Raw genomic sequence first — 27,197 nt, forward strand, 5'->3', positions numbered from 1 at the left:
CGGGCGGGAAAGTGGAGTTTAGGTCGAAGATCAGGCATGATCTTATTGAATGACGGAGCAGGCTCGAGGGGCTGTATGGCCGCCTCCTGCTCCTAATTCTTATGTTCAAATGTGCACTTGAGCATACTTGTCTATCCAAAATCTGGGTTGTTTGCATCATGTAAAAATGGTGCACTATCACTGCAGGTTAATGACGTTAGTATATGGATGGGAATTTAACACGTGGAGACGATATACCTCTTGTATTAGGTTATGGAAGTGATGAAGAGAGAGGCCAGGATGCTGTTTAGATGTTGTTATTCCCCATATGTAATATTCCCAATTATGGCTGTGCCTTCGGGGATAACCCGAATGGGACCGTCAGTCCCATCCTGTAATTAATCTGAGTGATTTCCAATCCTAGTGGAACATGCTGATTTTTCATGTGAAGCGGAAACAAACTGACGCATGGGTCGAAACCCTGAGAGCTGGCACGTATGGTACTCCAGAGTACTGCGCAGTGAACATATATTTAACATTTAGCAAAGTTCAACACAAGCCATTGTAAAATATCAGAGCACTGCCGTGGAAATTCATTGAAATAGTCCAGTAACTTGTTTGGAGTTAATCTAATTGCTTTATTTTTTTAATAATTTATTCTCGGGAGGTGGCAAGTCCGGCACCTATTGGCCATCCCTAGTTAGCCCAAGAAGGTGGTGGTGGAATTCTCCTTGAACCACTGCAGCCCGTGTGGCGATGGTGTTGGGTAGGGAACTCCAGGATACTGACCCAGTAACGATGAAGGAACGGCAAGTCAGGCTGGAGTGCGTCTCGGAAGGGAACCTGGAGGTGATGCCGTTCCCACAACAGTGCTGTTCTTGCCCTTTTTCGGTAGAAGGCAGCGAGGGGGGTGGTGGCGGAGAGGGAAATGCTGTCAAAATAATACTGCATATCATACATACTGCAGCCACATAAAAACAGCATGACTCATTTGGAAACTGTGATATTCGGGCATTTCTGTTTGTAGCAGTTGAAGCTTTATGGAATGCTACACTTGAATTGTGATGACAAATAAATCCTGTCATGTTCTAAAAACAGATCAGCATTATAGGATCTTTTAAAGGCTAACAGTTTTCTGGTTTTTGACTCGTGGCAGAACTGCACAACCAAACGTTGTCCTGACTCACTGCATTCCAGCATTTTAATTTGTTTCTGTTCGGACCGTTCAAATGCTTAGCTGGCAAAACAAACATTTTTTTTGTAAGTTTGGCTCAGCTGACAGTCCTCTTGTCTCTTGAGTCAGAAGGTCGCGGGTTCAAGCCCCCAATCCAGCATTTGAGCACATAATCCGGGCTGACCTGCCGCTGCAGAAGAGAGGGTGCAGCATTGTCAGAGGCGCCTTTAAAACCAAGCTTCCACTGGTTTGGATGGCTGCGAACGACCTCGTGTTACTACTCGCAGAAGGGGAGGCAGCACCTCCCGATACCATGGCCAACATTCCTCACTCGACCCAAACCGCCACACACCAGCAGACTGGCCGCTCGTCTCATCGCTGCTGGTGGGATCACCTCCGACTAACCACTCATTATATCTCTGCAAAGCTGTAGGTATCAATGTAAATTGAGGGCGAATACTAAATAAATATTCAAAATTATAATTTGCAGCAAAGTAATACATGGAAGTGTTCAATCAGCGCCGACCTGTATGGCTGCTGTTTACGAGCTCCTCCCCAACTGGTATTTTAACGTATTTAATGTTGTATTTTAATATATCGTACTGTTAGTTTTTTAGTATTCTACTGTTTAGTATTTAGCATTCTAGTTTTAGTATTAGTAGTTTCGTTGTTTAAAAAAAAAATATTCTACTGTTTAACCGACCTGTGTGGCTCATGAGGGTAGCCGCTGTTTTACGAGCTCGTCCACAACTTTCCACTTTATTTATTATTTTATTGTTATTATTAAACAATTTTGTAAGTACTGTTTCTTCGCTTATCCGCTACGACCGTCAATCACTTCTGGACATAAGATCGTCAGGAGATATAGGACCTACCCCCGATTTTTCGAACTGGGATTCTGCTGCTACTACCATCTACCCTCCCACCTGCTTACCTGACTTCATTCCTGTGATCAGGCAGCGACGATGGCGCAAGCGGGGCAGACGAGCAGGTGCATTAGTGAAGCTGAGGCGACGTGAACACCACCCCCCCCCCCCCCTTCCGAGAATTCTCCTGGCGAATGTGCAGTCACTGGACAATAAGCTGGATGAACTCAGAGGGAGGCTCACCTTCCAGCGAGACATTAAGAACTGCAACGTCTTGATTTTCACTGAGACTTGGCTTGATCCATCGATACCGGCTTCGGCCATTCAACCAGAGGGATTCAACATTCACCGGCTAGACCGAACAAAGGACTCGGGGAAGAATAGAGGGGGTGGAGTATGCTTTATGATCAACAATTCTTGGTGTTCCGACGTGGAACTACTTACATCTTCTTGTTCACCCGATCTTGAACACCTGATGATCAAATGCCGACCCTTCTACCTCCCGAGAGAGTTCTCATCCGTGATCATTACAGCGGTGTATATTCCACCACAGGCCGACGCCAATAGGGCACTAAACGAGCTGTATGGGATCATTAGCAGGCTTGAAACTTCCCATCCAGAGGCTGCATTCATCGTGGCTGGCGATTTCAACAAAGCCAATCTGAAGAAAGTACTGCCTAAATACCATCAGCATATCACCTGCCCAACGCGAGCCAAGAACACACTAGATCACGTTTACACTCCGTTCCGGGATGGATACAAGGCCCTCCCCCACCCTCCCTTCGACAAATCAGATCACGACTCCATCCTGCTGCTACCCACCTATAGGCAGAAACTGAAACGGGAAAAGCCTGTGATGAGATCTCTACAACGGTGGTCGGATCAATCAGACGCTATGTTACAATACTGTTTTGATTCCACTGACTGGGATATGTTCCGGAATGCCTCGGACAATGACATCAACACATATACAGATTCAGTCATTAGTTTCATAAACAAGTGCACAGATGACGTTGTTCCGAGGATTGTTGTACGAACATTTCCCAACCAGAAACCATGGGTAAATGGCAATATCCGTGCTATGCTAAAAGCACGGTCCATCGCATTCAACTCTGGGGACATAGATGAGTACAAGAAATCAAAGTACGAGCTAAGAAAAACCATCAAAAATGCAAAAAGACAATACACGGATAAAGTGGAATCACACTATCATAGCTCAGATTCGTGAAGGATGTGGAGTGGACTACAATCTATTACAGACTACAAAGGGAAACCCAGCTGTGTCATGCCCAGCAATGCCTCTCTCCCGGACGAGCTTAACGCTTTTTACGCCCGGTTTGAGGCCAACAACAACTGGCCTGTTACAAGGGCACCCGCGGCTCAGGACGACCGGGTCTTCTCAATCTCCGTGGCTGACGTGAGCAAGACCTTTAAGAGAGTGAACACCCACAAAGCACCCAGTCCAGATGGAATCCCTGGGCGTGTCCTTAGAGCATGCGCTGACCAGCTGGCAGCCGTGTTTACGGATATATTCAACCGTTCAATGTACCAGTCTGTAGTCCCCACCTGCTTCAAGATGACATCGGTTATTCCAGTCCCCAAAAAAACAAAAGTAACCTGTTTAAACGACTACCGCCCCATAGCACTCGCTTCTGTCATCATGAAGTGCTTTGAGAGGCTGGTCAAAACCCACATCAACTCCTTACTACCTGACACACTGGACCCACTCCAATTTGCTTACCGCCCAAAAAGATCTAGGGATGATGCCATCGCCACTGTACTGCACACTGCCTTATCACACCTGGATAAGAGGAACACCTATGTGAGAATGTTTTTCTTTGATTATAGTTCAGCATTCAATACCATTACCCCCTCCAAGCTTGTCAACAAGCTCAGTGAGCTAGGACTTAACACCTCCCTATGCAACTGGATCCTGGACTTCCTGACGGGAAGACCCCAGGTGGTGAAAATAGGCAGTAACACCTCCTCAACACTGATCCTGAACACGGGAGCTCCCCAGGGTTGTGTGCTCAGCCCCCTTCTGCACTCACTGTTTACTCACAATTGCGTGGCCACGCACAACTCCAACTCCATCATCAAGTTTGCTGATGACACTACCGTTGTAGGCCTGATCACAGATGGCGATGAGACAGGCTACAGGGAGGAGGTAAGAGCTCTAGCAGAATGGTGCAAGTACAACAACCTCTCCCTCAACATCAGCAAAACAAGGAGATGATCGTGGACTACAGGAAGTGGCAGGGGGAGGGACACACCCCAATCTACATCGAAGGGGCTGAGGTGGAGAGGGTCAGCAGCTTCAAATTCCTGGGTGTATTCATTACGGAGGACTTAACGTGGTCACATCACATCGACGTCATAACGAAGAAGGCATGCCAACACCTGTTCTTCCTCAGGAGACTGAAGAAATTTGGAATGGCCCCCCAGATTCTCACCAACTTAATAATAATAATTCAACTTTATTGTCATTGTACAATGCACAAGTACATGAACAACGAAATGTGATCTTGCAAGCTCCCATGAGTCCAGTACAAATAACATTAACATTAAACGTAAATAGCACCGTCCTGGGAGAAGCAAAGCCGCTGCGTCTGTGCGCGCCGCCATTCCATTTCCACCATTCCTCCTGTCTGACAATCTTCAGCCCAACGCCCGGGCCTGCTCACCAGCCGCCCCTCCCGGGGCTCCTTCCGTGACCTTCTCACCAACCGCCCCTCCTCGGGGCTCCTTCCATGACCTTCTACCAGTGCACCATCGAGAGTATCCTGTCTGGCTGCATCACTACCTGGTATAGCAACTGCACCGCCACAGACCGCAAAGCTCTGCAGATGGTGGTGAAAGCTGCACAACATACTATAGGAATTAAACTACCTGCTGTCCAGAATATCTACCCCCGAGAGGTGCCGGGGGAAGGCCCTGAGAATCATTAAAGACGCGAGCCACCCCAGCCACAACCTCTTCGCCCTGCTCCCATCCGGTAAGAGATACCGAAGCATACGGTCTCGTACCAGCAGGTTTCGAAACAGCTTCTACCCCCAGGCCATAAGACTCATGAATGTATAATTTATTATTATTTATTACTGTTGTTTTAGTTATTACTGTATTTCTATTAGTATTTTTATCATTGTTATGCCATATTTATTCCAATGTTGGGAGACTTGTAAAAATCAACATTTCATTGTGCAGTACACACGTCTGCTGCATATATGACAAATAAAATTGAATTGAATTGAATCAGGAAAGTTTGGACAGGCTGGGGCTCTTTACTCTAGAAGAGAGAAGACTGAGAAGTGACCCGATAGAGGTCTTTAAAATTATGAAAGTGCTCGATAGGGTAGATGTAGAGAAGATGTTTCCACTTGTGGGGGAAGTCCAGAACTAGCCATAAATATAAGATAGTCACTAATAAATCCAGTAAGAAATTCAGGAGGAACTTCTTTACACAGAAAGTGGTGAGAATGTGGAACTCGCTACTACAGGGAGTGGTTAAGGCGAATAGCAGAGATACATTTAAGGTGAAGCTGGATAAACACATGGGGGAGAAAGGAATAGAAGGATATGCTGATGGGGTGAGATGAAGAGGGGTGGGAGGAGGCTCGTGTGGAGCAGAAACACCGGCACCGAGCAGTTGGGCCGAATGGCTTGTCGCTGTGCTGTACATTCTATGTAATTCTTTGTGAAGTGCAATGCCTCATTTCTTGTTTTTTTATATATAGGAAGAAAAATCGAGAAACACACAACGCGGGTAAGTGTTTGCAACTGTTAACGGTTGAGTGATACATTAGTTTAGAACCCTAGTTCTGATTTTGGACCATGTAAAGGGGAGTGTGAGAAAGCATGTAACTCTTATAATTTTTTGTCGATGGCCAATATGATTACAAAAGTTGTTTACTGCTGGTCTGTCTTTTTGTCTTGCACGTGACAAATGCACTTCCAACTTATGCTGCGTTTCAAGTCTAGACCCACCAATCCTATTAGTGTTACCAGTCTTCCTATACAGTTTTCTCGGGTCCCCAAATTAGCGAAGAATCTGTGTGAGAAGGGTAGGGTACCAAGCTGGACCGGTACCAGGTAACCAGGAACCAATAAAGAAGCCATCGTTATCTGGAATAAGTGATGGACAAAGATTATTGGGGAGAAGAAAAGGAAGTCAAGAAGGGATGCAAGTTACTACTTAATTCACTTTGTCATCACAAAGTGGTTTTGTAAGGAGTTCACTTGAGAATTTGATAGTTGCATTACCCCACAGTTGGCCCGTAACTAACTTTAGGTAGAAGCCAATACAGAGTTTAAAGGTTTGTTTCAACAAGGTGTTGGAGCTGCAGTGGACTGCCCCACAGAGTGACAGAATGTGGCTTTGCATCGGCAGCTCTCCACATTGTGAGTTACTGAACTAATGTTTTTGGAGAGGTCAAGCTACGCACCTCGCAGGAAGGGAATGGGGAAACCCGGAAGAACTTGCACAAGCAATCCTCATACACCTCCACATGCTTCGCTTCAGAGCAACTTTGACCTCTCCGCAGAGAATGGTGAGGGGAAGCCCAGGGCAAGGGGAGATAGTACATTATAAAGAACAAGTCTCAACTCTCCAGACAGAAGTAGCAAACAAAACCATTGTGACGGCAGCAAGTTCTCACATCGGAGGTGAATTTTAGAGATGTGCAGTGTTTGTATGTACACTGCTGACCTCTACTCTTCGATTTGTTTGTATTGATGAGGTTGGCCTCCTATTGTTATATAGTAATCATGTGCTTACTGCTAAATAGAAAATGGGAATGTGCAATATAGCTTAATGTGCTTTTTTAAAATATTTAAACTGTTATTTCATGACCTTGAATGTGTGCAACATCAAATTGGGGTAATGTGCTTCCACTTCATCCACACACAACGAAAGCCTGGATCGGACGACAGTGACGTGAAGTTGCTGTTTGGATCGTAGGATTGCAGGCGACCAGAAAACAGCGTGTGGCAGACTCCGGAGTTCAAAAATAATACATCTTCCTACCTCACAATTATCTCTCTTGCCTGGTCTTTTGATATACATGAATGCCTATTAATGTTACCGGTACGGTAATGCAGTGGTTGTGAACCTGGGCTAGTAACCCAGAGGCTTGGGCTATTAATCCAGAGAATGAATTCAAATCCCACTGAGAATTTGAATTCAGTTTAAATTTTTTTTTAAGACCTAGAAATAAAAAACTGGTCTCAGTAAAAGTGACCATCGGATTGTCGTAAAAACCCAACAGGTTCACTAATGTCCTTCAGGGAAGGAAACCTGCCATCTTTACCCGGACTGGCTGCGCAGTTCTCTGCCGGTCCCACACAACCCGGTACCGGTTTTTGCAAAGTTAAAGTTCGCGCGTGCGTGAATCTGTGAAGGGGCTGCGCACCCAAAAAAAATTACAGGGAATATTGCTCTGGGCCTATATGCGACTCCAGTCCCACACCAACGTGATTGACTAAAGTGGCTGAATCTCGGTTGTAGGGGTGGGCAAGAAATGCCGACCTTGCCAATGATGCCCAGCTCGTGAATGAATTAGGAAAAAAGAAAAATGAGTGTATTTTAAACAGCAGTGAGGGCAGAGTTTCCTATATTTTGACAATCTGCACAGGTAGCAATAGTGCAGTGAGGAAAATACAATACATGGCATCGCCGAGAAATGTCCAGGTATTTTGCATAGGAGTTCTAAATATATCATTATTTTTAAATTTCTCTTCTTGCCACCTCTTGTCTTGTCGTGGCCTCGCCCCTCTCTGTCTCTGTAATTTCCTCCAGCCCTACAATACTCCCCCACCTCGAACTCTCTGTTCCTCCAACTCTGGCCTCTTGTGCGGCCCTTTGCTCCAGCATTGGCAGTTGTGCCTTCGAAAAACTACTCTCCAATTAGGTATAGCGCAGCCATGTGAAGAGCAAAGCTTCTGCACGCTACCCCAACAAGGTGTCTCAGCATCAACTTCAGAAGAGCACCACCCAGTTTGTGACGGTGTGAGTTAACAGCTTCAGGGAAGCTGCAGGTTCCGCATCAGTTTTGTGCGGTGGACCCGTGCTCACCAGGATTTGCATTGAGACTGCACAGACGCATTTCACATTAAACCCTTGCCGTCGACAGAGAGAGGAGACGTTCGTCCTTGATTCCCGGCTGGATTTGGACACATTTTCTGTAGGCAAAGCAACAGCATGTTCCAAGCTTCAATTTGGCTCTTTGTGCATAGCACTTGGAACTTGCTCAGAAGAGGAGAATTCCACCCCCCCCACAACACATGAGGAGAATACCCCCCCAAAAAAAGAGAACCCACCCCCAAATGTGTGCTGTGCCGTATCCCGAAAGGCGGTAAATGGCGATAATGGCACGATTACTGTTGCTTCTCCTGTGTTGTCATGTTCGTGTTTTTGAATTGCGGCCCAGCAGCAGCTTGGACACAGAAAAGTGATGCAGAACCCTCTTGTCTTTGAACTTGATGGTGACGCTGCAGAAACAGTGCCCACAGGCTCCTTGGACAAGCAGCTCTGAAGCTGCAGCACCAAGTGCATAGTTAGCCCACTAATATGTGTAGGTTTCATCAAATAATACAGCACAGAAGGAGGCCATTCAGCCCATCGTGCCTGTGCTGGCTCTTTGAAAGAGCTCTCCAATTAGTCCCACTCCCCCCTGCTCTTTCCCCATAGCCCGGTAAAATTTTCCAGTTCAATTATTTATCCAATTCCCTTTTGAAAGTAACAATTGCATCTGCTTTCAGGCAGTGAATTCCAGATCATAACTTGCTGTGCAATTTTCTTTTCCTCATGTCGCCTCTGGTTCTTTTGTTAATTACCTTGAATCTATGTCCTCTGGTTAATATAAGTTAATGTATTTAATGTCTGAGCAAGAACTGCGGCCATTATTATTTTACTCAAAGAAGTCCCATTTATTCGCTCATCAAAAGGCTGCCCAGATTTGCACAACTAGAGATCCCTAGTTTTGGAACCATTGCTCACTGTTACAGTAATGGTCGTGTTTATTGTTACACTGTTACAGTAATGGTCATGTTTATTGTTACACTGTTACAGTAATGGTCGTGTTTATTGTTACGCTGTTACAGTAATGGTCGTGTTTATTACACTGTTACAGTAATGGTCGTGTTTATTGTTACACTGTTAGGGTAATGGTCGTGTTTATTGTTACACTGTTACAGTAATGGTCGTGTTTATTGTTACGCTGTTACAGTAATGTTCGTGTTTATTGTTACGCTGTTACAGTAATGGTCGTGTTTATTGTTACGCTGTTACAGTAATGGTCATGTTTATTGTTACACTGTTACAGTAATGGTCGTGTTTATTGTTACGCTGTTACAGTAATGGTCGTGTTTATTGTTACACTGTTACAGTAATGGTCGTGTTTATTACACTGTTACAGTAATGGTCGTGTTTATTGTTACACTGTTACAGTAATGGTCATGTTTATTACACTGTTACAGTAATGGTCGTGTTTATTGTTACGTTGTTGCAGTAATGGTCATGTTTATTGTTACGTTGTTGCAGTAATGGTCGTGTTTATTGTTACACTGTTGCAGTAATGGTCGTGTTTATTGTTACACTGTTACAGTAATGGTGTTTATTGTTACACTGTTACAGTAATGGTCATGTTTATTGTTACACTGTTACAGTAATGGTCGTGTTTATTACACTGTTACAGTGGTCGTGTTTATTGTTACACTGTTACAGTAATGGTGTTTATTGTTACGCTGTTACGGTAATGGTCGTGTTTATTGTTACGCTGTTACGGTAATGGTCGTGTTTATTGTTACACTGTTACAGTAATGGTCGTGTTTATTGTTACACTGTTACAGTAATGGTCGTGTTTATTGTTACACTGTTACAGTAATGGTCGTGTTTATTGTTACGCTGTTGCGGTAATGTTCGTGTTTATTGTTACGCTGTTGCAGTAATGTTCGTGTTTATTGTTGCGTTGTTGCAGTAATGGTCGTGTTTATTGTTACGCTGTTGCAGTAATGGTCGTGTTTATTATTACGCTGTTACGGTAATGGTCGTGTTTATTGTTACACTGTTACGGTAATGGTCGTGTTTATTGTTACGCTGTTACAGTAATGGTCGTGTTTATTGTTACACTGTTACAGTAATGGTCGTGTTGTTACGCTGTTACAGTAATGGTCGTGTTTCTTGTTACACTGTTACAGTAATGGTCGTGTTTATTGTTACACTGTTGCAGTAATGGTCGTGTTTATTGTTACACTGTTACAGTAATGGTCGTGTTTATTGTTACATTGTTACAGTAATGGTCGTGTTTATTGTTACACTGTTACAGTAATGGTCGTGTTTATTGTTACGCTGTTACGGTAATGGTCGTGTTTATTGTTACGCTGTTACGGTAATGGTCGTGTTTATTGTTACGCTGTTACAGTAATGGTCGTGTTTATTGTTACACTGTTACGGTAATGGTCGTGTTTATTGTTACACTTACAGTAATGGTCGTGTTTATTGTTACACTGTTACGGTAATGGTCGTGTTTATTGTTACACTGTTACAGCAATGGCCGTGTTTATTGTTACACTTACGGTAATGGTCGTGTTTATTGTTACACTTACAGTAATGGTCGTGTTTATTGTTACACTGTTACGGTAATGGTCGTGTTTATTGTTACACTGTTACAGCAATGGTCGTGTTTATTGTTACACTGTTACGGTAATGGTCGTGTTTATTGTTACACTTACAGTAATGTTCGTGTTTATTGTTACACTGTTACAGTAATGGTCGTGTTTATTACACTGTTACAGTAATGGTCGTGTTTATTGTTACACTGTTACAGTAATGGTCGTGTTTATTACACTGTTACAGTAATGGTCGTGTTTATTGTTACACTGTTACAGTAATGGTCATGTTTATTACACTGTTACAGTAATGGTCGTGTTTATTGTTACACTGTTGCAGTAATGGTCGTGTTTATTGTTACACTGTTACGGTAATGGTCGTGTTTATTGTTACACTGTTACGGTAATGGTCGTGTTTATTGTTACGCTGTTACAGTAATGGTCATGTTTATTGTTACACTGTTACAGTAATGTTCGTGTTTATTGTTACACTGTTGCAGTAATGGTCGTGTTTATTACACTGTTACAGTAATGGTCGTGTTTATTGTTACACTGTTACAGTAATGGTCATGTTTATTGTTACACTGTTGCAGTAATGGTCGTGTTTATTACACTGTTACAGTAATGGTCGTGTTTATTGTTACGCTGTTGCAGTAATGTTCGTGTTTATTGTTACGCTGTTACGGTAATGGTCGTGTCCATTGTGTTGTACAATTACGGTAATGGGCACATTAGATTTTTTTTCTAATTACCTGTTGACTTGATTTGTTTTAATTACATTGTTTTAAAAAATGAATGATCCAGAAATATATACTTGCTCCTCTTCCACGAAAGGCAGAGCAGAGTCTATGTCTTCACTGAGAGTACCAAAGTCACAGCATAACCTTCCCCTGCAAATTCTGTGTGGAGAGGGAAGCCTAGAGGTGCAGCGATGGGCTGGAATAAAGCAGTGTGCGCCTAAAAGAGGCAGACACCCAACCAAGAAACTCCCCTCGATGGCCAGGGATTACCCGAGTTTCGGTAAACACTGCTGGGTGAAAACTGAAAATTGCTGTGTCTATGAGTTGTAACTGGTCATTGGGTATTTGCCGGAATAATTATATATCCGGGCGGGGGGTTAGTACATGTTTAACAATAGTGTAAATGTTTTGAATATCTAGTTAATGCACAACAGATAGGAATTCCATTGTGCTGTGTCGTGGTGTAATAGGAATCCGTTTCATACTCACAACACTTCGTTCCTAACTGTGGGCACGTTGAGACCTTGAAGGAAAGGGAAGGAAAATAGAAAGCAGCTGTACAAAAATTTACCTCGCTAATTTTTTAAAAAACAATTCTGTTCCTAGTGGAAAGACATCGAAAGAAGAAGATTAACTCTGGAATAACTAAAATTGGAGAAGTTATTCCGTGCTCTCCCGCGCTGAAGCAGGTAAAACTGTTTCCAATATTATTCCATGCTCTCCCGCGCTGAAGCAGGTAAAACTGTTTCCAATATTATACCTCTTTGGATTTGAAAATCGTTAGTACAGACTAAATAGATCCTGAAAGCACATGCATCTACTGATCGACTGAGGACACTTAACTGGGACACTACCCAAAACATTAACCTGCCTCTTATTTTTTCAAATGCTGATAGACCTGCTCTCTGTTTTTCATTTTTATCTACGTTGGGTAATACTTGATGGAGCCTTGGGAAATAAAACATGGAGATTCAACCCCAGTCAGTCTTTTAAAAAGTCCTTGAAACACCGAACCCGGGATGTGGAGCAGCTGCAGTGAATTGGACACTCTGGCCTGTCATCACTGCAACATGTTGATTCCGGACCTTGGCTGCCTAAAATGGATGATTTCAGAACCAAAACCAAAGAGTATTATGTTTTAAATTATACAACTTGAAAAATATAGCTGTTCCAGGGGGATTGGGCAATACCAGGGAGTGATGGCACTCACCCATAAATTACATTCCTGAGAAAGGAATCCTTTCATTGACAGAAGGGAGATATTAATTGTTTAATGGTGTGTGTGTGTGTGTGTGTGCACAAATGGTCACCGTGTCAAAGGAGAGGATGTTGGGAGGAGTGACCAAAGACCTGGTCAATGAGGCGTCTTTTAAGGAGAGTCTAAAAGGAAGAGAGGGAAGTGGAGAGGCGTAGGGGTTTAGAGATTGGAATAAAGGTGGGGCAAAGGGAGGGAGGGAGGGGTGGAGTCGGGGGAAGGCGAGTTCGATTGGTTGGGGGGGTGCGGGGGAGGGATTATAGCGCCTGATATGGTTACAGAGATGGGGAAGGGTGAAGCCATGGAGGGCATTAAACACCAGGATGAGAATTTTAATTTTGAGTTATTGATAGCTGGGAGCCAGTGTTGGTTAGCGAGGGCAGGTGTGGTGAGTGAGCAAAGCTTGGTCTGGGAGAGGATGCAGGTAGCAGCGTTTTGGATCAGCTGAATTTTACAGAGAGTGGAGGAAAGGTGGGCTGGCCAGGAGAACTTTGGAGGTGACAAAAACATGAAGTGGTAGATGGCTGAGGCAGGGGCTGAGGTGGGTGATGTTACGGAGGTGGAAGTTGGCAGTATTTATAATGGAGAGGACACGAGGTCGGAAGCTCAGCTCGGGGTTGAATAGGACACTGAGTTTGTGAACAATCTGGCTCGCCCTGAGGCAGTGGCTGGGCTGGTGATGGAATCGGTGGCAAGGGTACGGTGTTTATGGCGGGGCCGAAGCCGATTGCTTCGGTTTTCCTAATGCTTAACCAGGAGAAATTGTGGCTCATCCAGGACTGGATGTCGGGCAAGCAGCCTGATGGCCCAGAGGCAGTGGAGGGTTCGAGAGGGGTGGTGGAAAGATATAAGATGAGGAAGAGGAGGGATCCAAGGATAGGAATAGGAGGAGGCCATTCAGCCCCTCAACCCTGTTTCTCAACTCCATTTACCCGCCTTGGCTCCATATCCCTTGATACCCTTACCTAACAAAAGTCTATCGAGCTCAATGTTGAAAACTCCAATTGACCCCCAGCATCCCCACAGCCTTTTGGTGGGAGAGAATTCGGGATTTCTATTATCATTTGTGTAAAAAATACAAGTGCATTTTTTCTTTTGCTCCTAAATGGCCTGGTTCTAATTTTAAGGTGATCTCCTCTCGTCATTGATTCCCCCCACCCCCCTCCACCAGAGGAAATCGTTTCTCTGTATCTACAAAATCCTTTTAACATTTTAAACACCTCGATCAGATCACCCCTCAATCTTCGATACAAGTCTAATTTATGCAACCTGTCCTCATAATTTAACCCTTTTAGCTCCGGTATCATTCTGGTGAATCGGCGCTACCACCCCGCCAAGGCCCCGATATCCTTCCTGAGGTGCGGGGCTCGGAACTGATCGCAGTGACTCCAGGTGGGGTCTAAACAAGGCTCTGTACAGCTGGAGTATAATTTCCTCCCCTTTGTGTTCCAGCCCCCTTGCGATAAAGGCCAACATTTCAATAGCCTTTTTGATCGATTTTTCTACCTGTATACTAGCTTTAAATAATTTTTGTAGTTAGACTCCCAAATCCCTTTGCTCCTCTACAGTTCCTAGTTCCTCACCATTTAGTTGTGCCATTGAACCATAAAAAAAGAAAGACTTACATTTCTACAGCGCCTTTCATGACCACTGGACGTCCCAAAGCGCTTTACAGCCAATGAAGTATTTTTTTTGAAGTGTAGTCACTGTTGTAATGTAGGAAAAACAGCAGCCATTTGCGCACAGCAAGCTCCCACAAACAGCAATGTGATAATGAACAGATAATCTGTTTTAATGATGTTGATTGAGGGATAAATATTGTCCAGGACACCGGAGAGAACTCTCCTACTCTTCTTCGAAATAGTGCCACGGGATCTATTACATCCACCTGAGAGCGCAGGCGGGGCCTTAGTTTAACGTCTTGTGACAGTGCAGCGGAGCTCAGCACTGCACTGGGAGTGTCAGCCTGGATTTTTGTGCTCAAGTCTCTGGAGCGGGACTTGAACCCACAACCTTCTGACTCAGAGGCGAGGGTGCTGCCCACTGAGCCACAGCTGGCACATGACATCATCTTATTTTAACTGTAGGCCGTAGCCCAGTTTTCCCTCTCACTGCGCTAATGGACTGGGTTTTGTTAACCTACATTTTCTTGTTGTTTGCAGAGTAAAAACATGATACTAGACCAAGCATACAAGTACATTTCAGAGCTGAAGAGGCAGAATGATGAAATTCTGTTGAATGGAGGAACCAAAGAACAAGGTAAGCATGTGATAATGCAATCATTATGTAATCACTTCCATTGCTGTAGCCAAGTCACACACCATCCTGACTTGGACTTATATCGTCGCTGGGTCAAAATCCTGGAACTCCCTCCCTAGCAGCACTGTGGGAGCACCTTCACCACACGGACTGCAGCAGTTCAAGAAGGCGGTTCACCACCACCTTCTCGAGGGCAATTAGGGATTCCCAGCGACGCACACATCCCAGGAATTCATTAAAAAAAAAATTACGTCCAGCATAAGCATAACTTTCAGTTTCCCTCGGTAACTTGTTTTCTCTTTCCCCCGTCCTACTTTGTTCATGCTGTTTTGCATGCAGCAGAATGGTTAAGGTTTTGACAGAGAATATCATCATAGTTAAGTATGAACCGAACCACTCCTGGGACCTGTGCCGCACTGGTGTCGACGGCGCCTCACACTCCCTTGTGCTCAACACAGGGCGAGCAGTACGTGAGAGCAACCACGATCAGCAGAGACAAGGCATGGGAGCAAACATGGCCATCACAAGACAGCTGAGATCAGGTTTAATTCAGACTGTCCAGACATTTTTTTTTAAAGAGTGAAAGATTGTTGAAATTCTGTGTATTTGAAGGATACACAGTGGGGGTGGGGAGTCCAAAATGAGGGCCCATAAATATAAGACAGTCACTAATAAATCCAATGGGGAATTCAGGAGAAATGTCTTTACCCAGAGAGTAATGAGAATGTGGAACTCGCTACCACAGGGAGTGGGTGAGGCGAATAGCATAGATGCCTTTAAGGGGAAGCTACATTAGTACGAGGGAGAAAAGAATAGAAGGATATGTTGATAGGGTGAGATGAACTAGGGTTGCGAGAGGCTCGTGTGGAGCATAAACACTGGCATGGACCAGTTGGGCCAAATGGCCTGTTTCTGTGCTGTAAATTCTACGTAATTCTGTGGACAGAGCAGACAGCAGTAGGAGATGGGCCTCTGACTTGATGGGAGGGGTAGCGAGAGAGTGCGCACTCGCACGCTACTGCCCAACTGTACAACAAAAAGAAAGAAATCAGCAAAGGCTGAAAGTCCATAACAACCTGGTCATCCACTTCCGTGCATCTCCTCATTTCCCCCAGATTATCAAGATCCTATCAAAACTCTTGAGGAACAGGTTGCAGGTATTTTGAATGCTTAGCCCTACTGGAGGAACTGCCAGATCAGATAGGATGGACCTCCCAGTGTGTTGCTATGAGAGGAGTGATGAAAATGGCCTTCCACTGCCAGTGACTTGGATCGAGACTGGTCTGTTAGCATTCAGTCCAAAGGTTTTCTTGCACAACCCTGCATGATTCTGACCCCGCCACTGGTGTGAAGATACTCGGTGTAGCTCAGCAGCTTGCTTTGCCTGTTCCAAAGAAGAAATAAGCAGTGTAGTGGTGAATAGTGTGTCCTCTGTGTGGGTGTTTTTTTGCTTCAAGGAATGCTGGAAGAGGAGGATGGTTTGATTGACTAGATCTTTTGAACAGCTTACATCAGCATTAAGTTGAAAGGCAGTGGGTGGCTTTTATTTTGTTTCATCATTTGATTTGAAACACAGCATAAACACACGGTTACTTTAAACCTATGAAAGCAATAGGAATGTCATGGTGCGTTGGTTGAAGAACTTTCATGACGGGATGAAAAACTGAAGGCACCTTCATGTAGGAAGGGGAAGACGACTTTGCAGTGACAGGCATCCATGTAATTTTTGCTTTGTTGGATGGGCAACCTACCCATGGTATATTGAGAATATTAAAAATGATGATGTATTAGGAAGGTTAACTCTTAACACCTTTCTGCAAGAGCATCTTGTGCTAGTCAGTTATGGAAGCTCTCATCATTGTCCAAGGCATAAAGAAAGAAAGACTGACATTTCTATCGCGCCTTTCACGACCACCGGACGTCCCAAAGCGCTTTACAGCCAATGAAATATTTTTGATGTGTAGTCACTGTTGTAATGTAGAAATGCGGCAGCCAATTTGCACACAGCAAGCTCCCACAAACAGCAATGTGTTAACAACCAGATAATCTGTTTCTGTGATGTTGATTGAAGGATAAATATCGGCCAAAACACCGGGGATAACTCCCCTGCTCTTCTTCGAAATAGTGGCATAGGATCTTTTACGTCCGCCTGAGAGAGCAGACGGGACCTCGGTTTAACGCCTCATCCAAAAGACGGCACCTCTGACAGTGCAGCACTCCCTCAGCACTGCACTGGAGTGTCAGCCTAGATTTTTGTGCTCAAGTCTCTGTAGTGGGACTTGAACCTACAACCTTCTGACTCAGGACTACACCACATCCTTGGTTTTAAACTACAGAAATTGCAAAGTGGGTAAGCATTTTCTTGGAGGAATGAGGTGCAATTTGGAAGAAAGGACAAAACATAACATACGAGAGATTTGGCTTAAATAGATTTAAAGGCTGATTTGTTTATAATTAAATTTTTGTTTGATTCTGCAGGTGAAGAGATTGTAAGACTACGAAAGCAGCTGGATGAGCTACAGAAAGAAAATGACCGTTTTGCGGAATTACTGAAAGCTAATGACATCTGTTTGCACGATGACCCTACGATTCACTGGAAGAGGAAACTCAAGAGTACAAAAGTTACGATGGTGATTTCTTCCAACCAAATGCAAGATGATTTACTAGTCTACACAAATGGAAATCAATGGAATGGGAATTGCCAACAGGCTGCAGTGCAGAGTTCACCAGAGCAGGCTCTGAGCACCCTGAAGAACAATACACCAGAAACATGTCTTGATATAATGGTGCCAGTGGCAATGCCTGACATTTGCCCTTTAGCAAATGGGGCCCACCTTCAGACACAGAGCCCGCAGCAGGAAGTCCCCGAATGTCTCCCTGCAACTGGACCTTATCTGAGCACTGTTCAGTGTACCAGCAGCAGCAGCACTGTACAGAGTGTGTTGGATGTGTCCACTAACAGTTCTGGACAAGTGGTTCTTCCGTGCCCCCTCAGCAGTTGTGCATCAACCCCTTTAACCTGTCCCACAAGCACCCCCGCACAAACTGTACTGGAGTGTTCCACGGGCATGTTTGGACGGAATATCTCGGAAGCTGCTAATGGACGTCTAACACAGAACGTTCTTGACATTTCTGCGAGTACTTGCTTTGCTTTGCCGTTGCACTCACAGCAGATTGGTACACCGTGCACAGGTGTGGAGAGCCCCAGTGGGACGGCACAGCAACCACTTTTGGGGTCGTCGTCTGCGAGCAGCCAGATCCCTGAGTTGAGATCAACCAGGTTGCCCGTCACTGAATGCTTACAAAACATGTTGGCGTCAGACATTTGCCAAAGAACACCTGTGTCATTTGACGGTCTTGTCGCTGCGTCACCATATTTCAAAGTTGGGGCAATGTCTAACGGAGGTGTGATGTCTTGCCCAGTGGCCAGCTCGTGGACAGTCTCCTGCCCAGCTTCTACCTACGCCTGCACTTCTGACTCAAACAGTGTTAGTACTTTCACACGCATGACTTCCGCAGGTAACACACGGACAACGTGGACCACGTTACAGCTGGCAGGCAACACTGTGCACCCTGTCAGCCAGGTGGGCTGTAGTATCTTGCCAGCGCCATTAAGTGAAAATGTGCACGCCAGAAATACTTTCCCTGTTTCTGAAAATGGCCAGCCGCTTAATAATGTCACTGTCGTTCCCTCGGCTGCAACAGCATTGCACGGAGTTTCCTTCTGTTCGGCTTACAGGCAATACAAGCAACAGGTGGCAGTTACCGTGCAGCCCCCCGTGCAACCCTTGCCCTTGCAGCCAGTTCTAGCGCAGCCGCAAATTCCAGCTCAGCCAGCCGCCAAGGTGGTCTCGCTGCTCCCTCCCTTGCAAGTGATTCAAATGGCCCGCCCTCCGGGGTCGTCCGTCTCCTCCGCTCCAAACAATCAGAATCTGATCATCCTCCAGTCTGCTAATCCCACCTCACCAGCCGTGGTGAGAGGGGCCATCAACAGCCAGGCACCAGGCCAGCAAATTGTGATCATACAAGCTGCCAGTCAGAACACAGTCTCGGTAGTCCCGGCTCAAATGAATAATAGATTACCGACCCTCGACTCCAATCAAGTGGTGTGCAGCAGCAGTAACGCACAGAGCACACCAAGCGTTCAAACGGTGGGAGGGAAACACCTTGTCCACATATTGCCACGGCCAGTTTCTTCATCAGCTTCCACCAGCTCGCAGTCTTTTGCTGTAACGGGATCAGGTCAGCAGCAGCAAACCATCTCTGTCAATGGCCAGTTGTTTGCTCTGCAGCCAGTGAAGCAGTCGGGGGCCTCCAGCCAGAGCACCATGCAGATTATTCAGCCGACAACCAGTGCAGACCCGAACACCAACGTAGCCCTTAATGCTTTCGGCGCATTGACGAACCTCAGTCAAAGTATCTCGCAGATGGCGGGGCAGGGGGGCTTACAGTTGGGCAGCTGCCACACGGCCAATCCTTCAGCAACCGCTAATGGACAGATTATCGGTGCTAGCAGCTCTGCATCTGACACCTCGGCGACCAGTGCAAGCACAGATATTTCAAGGACTTCACTGAGCTCATCAATGTGGCACACGACCAGCCCGTGCGCCCTAAAACCACCCCTCGGTGCACCCCCTAGCTGTAAAGCTAAAAAGCTGCAGAAGAAACCCCTTTCTGCAAAGCAAGGGGTCCCGAGAAAGGCCACGTGTATTGGGAACAAATCGAAGGTAGCCGGCAATTGCGTTGAGTATACCAGATCGAACAAAGATAATCCATCGCAGTTGTTAACCGGTGACGAGCAAGTTTCATCAGTCAAGGGATTGACAATATCCCAACCATCATCACTGTCTCAGATCCCAACTTTAGTGACGGCTACAGTGACCACTTCTGTCGCTTCACAGGAGGTGATAGACAGGCAGCAATCAGTGCCCAAATTGTCTCAACATGTACTAATGCCGTGTTTAACAGAGCCAGCATTGGCCGAATCGGTGTCTGGAGAGCAGCCCGATATACTGGCAGAGGTATCAGTTACATCAGTTCTAGCTGCACCATTGGCGCCCCCTTCATCTCGGGGTGAATTGACTCAAAGTGTTTCATATGTACCTTCCTCCCCATGTGTAATCACAGACATAACGACACCAGCTCCTCCATCATCCCCGTACTGTTCAAACGTGCCTCTTCAAGTATCCGGAGCGTTTTCAATGGACAAAGGCAGTAACTTAGTTGAGTTGCAAACTGTCGTAGCAAATGTTTGCAGCTCACCTGGGATGACCAGTGTTTCTGCACAGTTGGAATCTCTGGCAGCCGCGCAGCACCAAGGCAGTGGAAGTGACAAAGAAAGGAGTCAAGACTGGCACAAAGGACGGTTAGAAATGGACAAGTTTGCAACGACTAAAGAAATGAGCAATCGAGATGGCGGTAGCATGATGCGCGGAGTCACGCAGAGTGACAAAGCAACATCAAGCGAGAAGAGCTCCTTGCTGTCATTTATGAAAGACTCCTGCGCTGGCGACGAGTTGTGCGTCGACAGTTCCAGGGAGACCTCGTCTAGCATGTTTTATGAAAAGGGTGAACCCCAGAAGGACATTTTCTTGGCGAGCACGGAGGCTGAAAACGCCGCGCAGCACCAGCTGTGCAACCCAGATCAGGAGGGCATAGGAGGTTCCTTGATTGTCCACCGGCAGACCGAGTCACCCATGTCCACCAGCTCCGGGAGCAGCCGTGGCTTCTCTGTCGCCTCCATGCTGCCAGACACCACCCGGGAAGATGCTTCCTGCATCAGCACGATGACCAGCACGTTTAATAACTACAGTTTACCCGAGCACAGTGACATAGTGGCCCTTGCTGCTAGAGCAATCTTCGAACATGAAAGTCCAGGGAAAGGTTTGAGCTCTGACGTTACTGTATGCAATGTTCAGCCGAAAGCTCAGAAAGTCCCACTCACAGACGGAGAAGCGAGTCCAAGTCAACAATCAGTTAAAACCCTTGGTGTTAAAGAGAGCAGTCAAAATTTGATAGCAATTGAAGGACAAGCCCAACGATCGGCACCAATGGACACTAATGCAACAGGAACGTCTGTAAATAAAAGTTCAACTTCTGTCGTAAAAGAAGTATCAAATATGCCACTGATTTGTACGTCTTCTGTCTCTGCTAACCTGAGTGTCATTAACCTTGCATGCCATACCGAAGCCAACCAAATTCATGCCTGCTCACCGGGTCAGACCCAACTTGTTGAGCAACTTCCAGTCGGCGCTACAGCTGGCCTATCGAGCGGATCCGCTTCGTACACAGAGCAGGCTTCTCAACCCGCCCTGTTGACAGAATATCCTCACGAGCAATTAAATTCCGTGAAGGGTAACACGCAGGCTTCTCTAGTTCTGGAGCCACAGTTGAAGCAAGGCAGCGATATCCGAAAAGATGCGACCAAGCGGACTGGGCCAGACGACCACCTAATCTCGACAGCAAAGAGGCCAAAGCAGTGCCAGAACACGGCCATGAGACTTGAAGGGAAGTCAGAAATAAGTACAGTACCCCAACATATTTCCGAGTGCGGCCAAACATTTATTGGTCAGTTGCCAACAAATTCTTCGAGTTCGTTAGTTGCGGGTAGCAATCCAGGACACACAGATAGTCTCACCACCTTATTCCCACCAACTAACCTCCTGAGCTCGAATGCTGTTGAAACTTTAAGGCCAACTGAAGCTCATTGCAACGTTCAGCCACGCACCCAAGAACCACAAGGACAACAAAGCAGCCAGCAACTGCAGCAGCATCTGGTGCCCCAGCAGAATGTCTCCTCGCAAACGGGGCTTAATAGCCACGCGTATTACAAGCACCATCAGGGGCAGATACGAGATAGGCACTTATACCAGCTTCAGCATCACCTTTCGCACAGTGAGACCCCAGCCCAACCACAGGCTCACAGTGCTCAGCAGCCCCATGCTGCACAGCAAGATGTTCAAATGCAGAAGAAACGAGGCCTTATGCGAGGGAGCCAAGCGCCCCAGTTGCCGATGCAGCAAAAGCAACACCCTAGTGGAAATGGCCAAGGCCGACATAAAGGGAATCACCACCATCATCACCACCACCACCACCATCAGCAGCATCAGCAACAACTGCAGCAGCAATTGCCACACCCGCATTTTGGGAATTTGCATCAAGATAAAAGGTGTGATAATTCTGTAACCAATAGAAATCACAGCAGCCATGCGCAGAGCCTCCACAGCCAGGATCTGATGCACCAACAGCAGCAAGATAATGGTAGAAGTGGGCAACAAGGATCCGGTGTCTCTTCAGAACAGGTATCTGGGCAGTCTCGCATCCAGAGGTTGATGACCTCGCGGTCATTGGAACAACAGATGGCTTCCAAAGCCAGCTCCGTGTCACGGGCGTCAGACATGCAATGCACCTCCCACAGGCAAGAAAGGAACAGAATTTCCAGTTATTCTGCCGAGGCGCTTATCGGAAAAGCACCTTCAAATGCCGAATCACGAATGGTGATGGCAATGCAGAGCCCTAGGACTAACCTGGAACAGTCTGAAATGCGGACTTATCTTGATTTATCAATGAACAAAAACCTGCCTGTGCATAGTTTGCAGGCTAAGTTGTCACTAGACCATTGTATGAATTCCGATGTTCAAAGCCTTCCCGACTGTCCTCCTTTTAAGGTGAGTGTGACAACCCAGGGAGTTGGCACTTTTGAGGTGCAGTCATCGAGGGGCAGCGAGATGGTCAATAGTATGGCAACGCACAGAGGAATGCAGTCGCATGGCTTCAGGCTGGGGCAGGCTGCGGGGGCTGAAAGGCAGGCAAGGCTGTCTTATTTGCCGATGCAAGGGATCGCATCAGGAAGTGGAGTTTCTTTAAGGGAGAATGACGGTTCCTGCCATCAGAGCTTTATGCAAAGTCTACTGCCTCCCCCACTAAGCGAGCAGATAAGTGGAAACCAAAGGTCGGAGCACCCAAGGAATTCTCAGTGTGTCCCACCAGCTAGCATCGAGTACAGTTGCCCGCCTATAAGAGAGGGCGTTCACATTAGAAGAGATGGCGAGATGCAAAACCGCGAAAGTTGTGACATGACTTTAGGTGCACTCAGTTCTAGAAACAGCTCGTTAAGCATCTCCTACTCCAATCCTTCCTCTGTAGCAGAGATCCAGGGCCGAAACACAAGCCCAAATGCACCAGCGCAGAAGAACTCCCTGAGAATGAATGAAAGTCAAGGAAATAAGTGCCATCCAAACTCGCAGGTTTCTTCCAACATGCACGGGGCGGTTAGACCGGTGATGACTCAGGCCGCGGTATCCCACAGTGGGAACGGGCAGGGCCACTCGATCCAGCAGCCCACTTCCTCGGTCAGCCAGCGAGCACGCCACCCAGCCCAGGATGGATCGGCTTTGAAGATGCGGCAGACTGACCGTCCTCGCTCTGGGAACCACAGAAGCGGGAATGTTTTTGAGCACAGCCTCCAGTTGCCCCTGACGCCCAGTAGTGGTATGATTCTCGGCCGTCAGCAGCCTGCGACTGCCCGGACAGGCAGCATTGTGCGGTTCATGACTGAGGGGCAACAGGTACCCAACGATAACTTAGCCCCCGACCAGCACTCGCTGTCTCAGAACTTCGGATTCCCTTTCATACCGGAAAGTAGTATGAACCCTCCAATTAATGCCAACCCATCGTTTATCCCCCCTGTAACTCAACCGGGTGCAAACCGTACTCCGACTCTCCTACCAGTGGAGCCGCAGAATCCCCTGCCCTCCTTTTACCCTCCGTACTCTCCAGCTCACCCCAACCTTTCCAATGACCTCTCCATCCCCTACTTCTCCAATCAGATCTTCACCAGCCCAAACACGGACAAGGCCAACGCCGGAGCACTCAACAACCCATTCGGGTCCATTTTATCTCCGCCTCGGCCGGTTGGCTTCCCACAGCCGAGCTTCCCCCTCCTCTCCGACATCCCGGCCAGGTCGATGGGCAACGCTTCCAGCATCACCCCGCACCTGTCCAACTTCAACCTAACCACTCTCTTCCCCGAAATCGCCACCGCTCCCCTTGCCCCGGACAGCTCGGCCATGCCCATGTCACCTTTGTTGCCTTTAACCAACCCGGCTCTTTCCGACGCCTCCAAGCAACACTCGAACAGATCTGCTCACAATATAAGCCACATACTGGGCCACGATGGCAGCTCCGCCGTGTAGAACTAAACGCTGCTCGACATTCCACCTTGGTTTTCCAGTTGCACCTGCTATACTGAATGGTCAGAATGGATTGCCGATCTGTTTCCCGAGTGGGGATTATTTGTGCAGCTATAAAGCCCAAAAGTCAGAAACCCTGCCACCCCGTAAACAATCTTTAGTTTGTCTCCTTCAGCAGACGTTACTTTGACATATACAAGATACTTTTTCTTTGGTACCGTTTGTGGAGCGATCTTGGGGCGGGGCAGGGCGTTGAGGTGAGTGAATGGGACAGGAGGAAGAACGATGGATGTATGATAACGGGTGCCAACTACTGATCACCTGCCATCACTGCTGCAAAGAATATTCATGTGCTACGTCACGTGCTGTTCGCAAGGACACAGTTTCCAGAAACTGCAGGCAGAATAAAGTGTCTTGTATATACTGTATTAGTATATAGGTTTGCAATATAATAATGGTTCAAGGCATTCATAGGACTGAATAAGCATTAAAATGTAAATATGTGGGGGGAAAAATAGCACACCATTACAGCAGCAAATATTTGTTGGGTTTGATGTTAACCATTGTTTTGAGCACAGAGTACTATTATTATTTTTGTGACTTGTTGCTTTGCCTGTGTAACAGAGCAAAGTATAGGAGGAAGAAGTGGTATTGACGTGAGCTTTCGACATTTTCATTAATGACCCAAATATAAACCTTTTGAGGTACAATTGCTTTCTTGATAGGCTTAATTCATTAAGAGATATATCCTATTAGATCAAATTTGCCTGAGTAAATTTGGTTAATTAGACAATCGATTGTTCCCCGCCCCCCATGTATTTAAAATTCTTAGTACAAGTAAGGCTGTCATAACTCAACTTTTAAGGCGAAGGATAGACAGAGGGGAGGCATTTAAATTGGGAATTTATTTCATGGATGAAGGGGCTGAATAATTGTGTTGTATAAAATATTTAAATAAAAATTCTAGTTAATTTCCATATAAATGTATTTTAATTTGAGTGCTGAAGGTGGTTTAATACCTTCTGTGTTTTAACGGGAAGTGGCTCCCATCCCTCTCCACAGGGACCTGTCTGAAATTTAACTTGAGCAGGGATTAAAGTTAGAAATGATGGGCTTTACAGCTAACCATAAACTTCAGTTCATCAGAGGGTCAGTTTCTATCTGCTTGACTCACTGGCACTTTATAGATGATGACAATATAAATCGATTGCACCGTTCTCCGTATGCGTTACCAGGAGGGGACGGCGCTCCACTCGGGTTATGCTCCACAGATGGCCACTTGTGCATTTGAATTCTTGGACTATTTATGGTACCTTGAGTACCTTAGACTTTGAAGCTTAAATCAGAGGACGGAATGTTGCAATAAGTTATCATATTCTCCTTTCACCTCTGGCTCTCGGCTTAAATCTCTGCTGGAGCGATGATTGCCGTCCATTCCCTTAATTTCAAGGCTTCCAAGTGGAATAAGTTTGGGACCTTCTCAACCCGGTTTATAGTGCACGCATCAAACTGCCTGTAATGTGGTGCATGATTGGCAGTCCTGCTTGATTAGGCCAGAAGGACGGCTGGTATGCGTAGTGTTAAAAGCATTAGGCTGCTACTTCAAATGGTGCTAGTCTGAAGTTGGGGTTAAATCACCATTGTTTAGGGGCCGTGTCTGACCTGGGAGTGCTGGTTGGTTAGAAAAGGTTCTGTTCATCAGCATTGTGTGCAAAGAAATTCACTTAGAAATACAAATGTTAAAGTAGCCTGTGACACAGGTACATTGTTTTCAGAGTGTTGACCCAGATAGTTCTGCTGTTGAATGATATATACAAATGAGAGACTATTAAATGATAAATTTAATCTACAGTCTCGTTCCCCACCAGTATCAGAAACTACAATAAAAACAGACAATGCTGGAAACACTCGGCAGGTCAGACAGCATCTGTAGAAAAAGAAACAGTTAATGTTTCAGCTCGATGACCCTTCGTCAGAACTGGAAAAAGTTGGAGATGTAACAGGTTTGTAAGCAAGTGTAGGGGCGGGGAGAGGGGAGGAAAGAACAAAAGGGAAGGTCTGTGATAGGGTGGAAGGCAGGAGAGATTAAGAGACAAAAGGGATGATGGTAATGGGACAAGTTAAGAAACAAAAGATGACTCGAGATGAAGTGTAAATGGCGATGGCAGGGTGATCAACAGCTGCCATTTGAGAGAGAGAAAAAAAAGATAGGGGCCGAGGTTATGGCCTGAAATTGTTGAACTCGATATTGAGTCCGGAAGGCTGTAAAGTGCCTAATCGGAAGATGAGGTGCTGTTCCTCGAGCTTATGTTGAGCTTCATTGGAACAATGCAAGAGGCCGAGGACGGTGAGGACTGAGTGGGAATGGAGCGGAGAATTAAAGTGACAGGCGACCGGAAGCTCAGGGTCACGCTTACGGACTGAACGGAGGTGTTCCGCAAAGCGGTCACCCAATCTGCGTTTGGTCTCCCCAATGTAGAGGAGACCGCATCGCAAGCAGCGAATACAGTATACTAGATTGCAAGAAGTACAAGTAAACTAAAATGAATTGGAGGAGGCCCTTTCCTCAATGATTTGCTAACTAAATCGCATTCTCAGAAATTGCATGTTTCAGAAACTACATTTGGCTTTTTTCCTTGCAGAAATCTTAGTTTATCAAATTAGATTTATCTTTTGCACAGAACACTATCAAATCGGTATGACTGTGTTCAGACATCTGTTACACAGGCAAGCTTTTGTGTTTGTCCTCGTCCTTTTATCCCGTCTGCTGGTTGGTTTGTATAAACATCTGATAAGGTAAACTGAGAGTGAGCAAATGCAGGAGCAGCAGATTACGGTTCCTGTGCCTTGCTGTGAGACTTGGAGCCACTGTTAAAAACTAAAAAAATAAAATAAAATTGCACCTACCTCCATTTATTGGGCAAATGTAATATAATGTATTGTACAGATTATTATGCAGATTTTTTTTCTAAAATAAAACACTGACATTTTGTTCATATTGCATATATTATTTGGAGGAAAAAGCAAAGCACCACTCGGTTTCAAAAGTATCTCTATTATTATCTATATATATATAAATCGGTACTTCTGTTATTCTGTCTATCTGTCATTCTGTCTGTCATCGCCTGT

The 27,197-nt window shown here is 45.8% G+C and overlaps 1 protein-coding gene across 1 annotated transcript; it reads left to right on the forward strand.

The window, feature by feature from the left end:
• Positions 1-777: 777 nt before the first annotated feature.
• Positions 778-27,064, forward strand: usf3 (upstream transcription factor family member 3). Its single transcript, XM_085999885.1, has 5 exons — positions 778-853; positions 5,612-5,782; positions 11,970-12,052; positions 14,781-14,877; positions 17,356-27,064. The coding sequence occupies exons 1-5, from the start codon at positions 778-780 to the stop codon at positions 24,069-24,071; spliced, it is 7,143 nt and encodes a 2,380-aa protein (XP_085856011.1). The 3' UTR covers positions 24,072-27,064.
• The last annotated feature ends 133 nt before the right edge of the window (positions 27,065-27,197 follow it).

Source organism: Somniosus microcephalus, chromosome 10 (genome assembly GCF_052327205.1).
Source record: "Somniosus microcephalus isolate GS21.2 chromosome 10, FLI_Smic_1.0, whole genome shotgun sequence".
Lineage (NCBI taxonomy): Eukaryota > Metazoa > Chordata > Chondrichthyes > Squaliformes > Somniosidae > Somniosus > Somniosus microcephalus.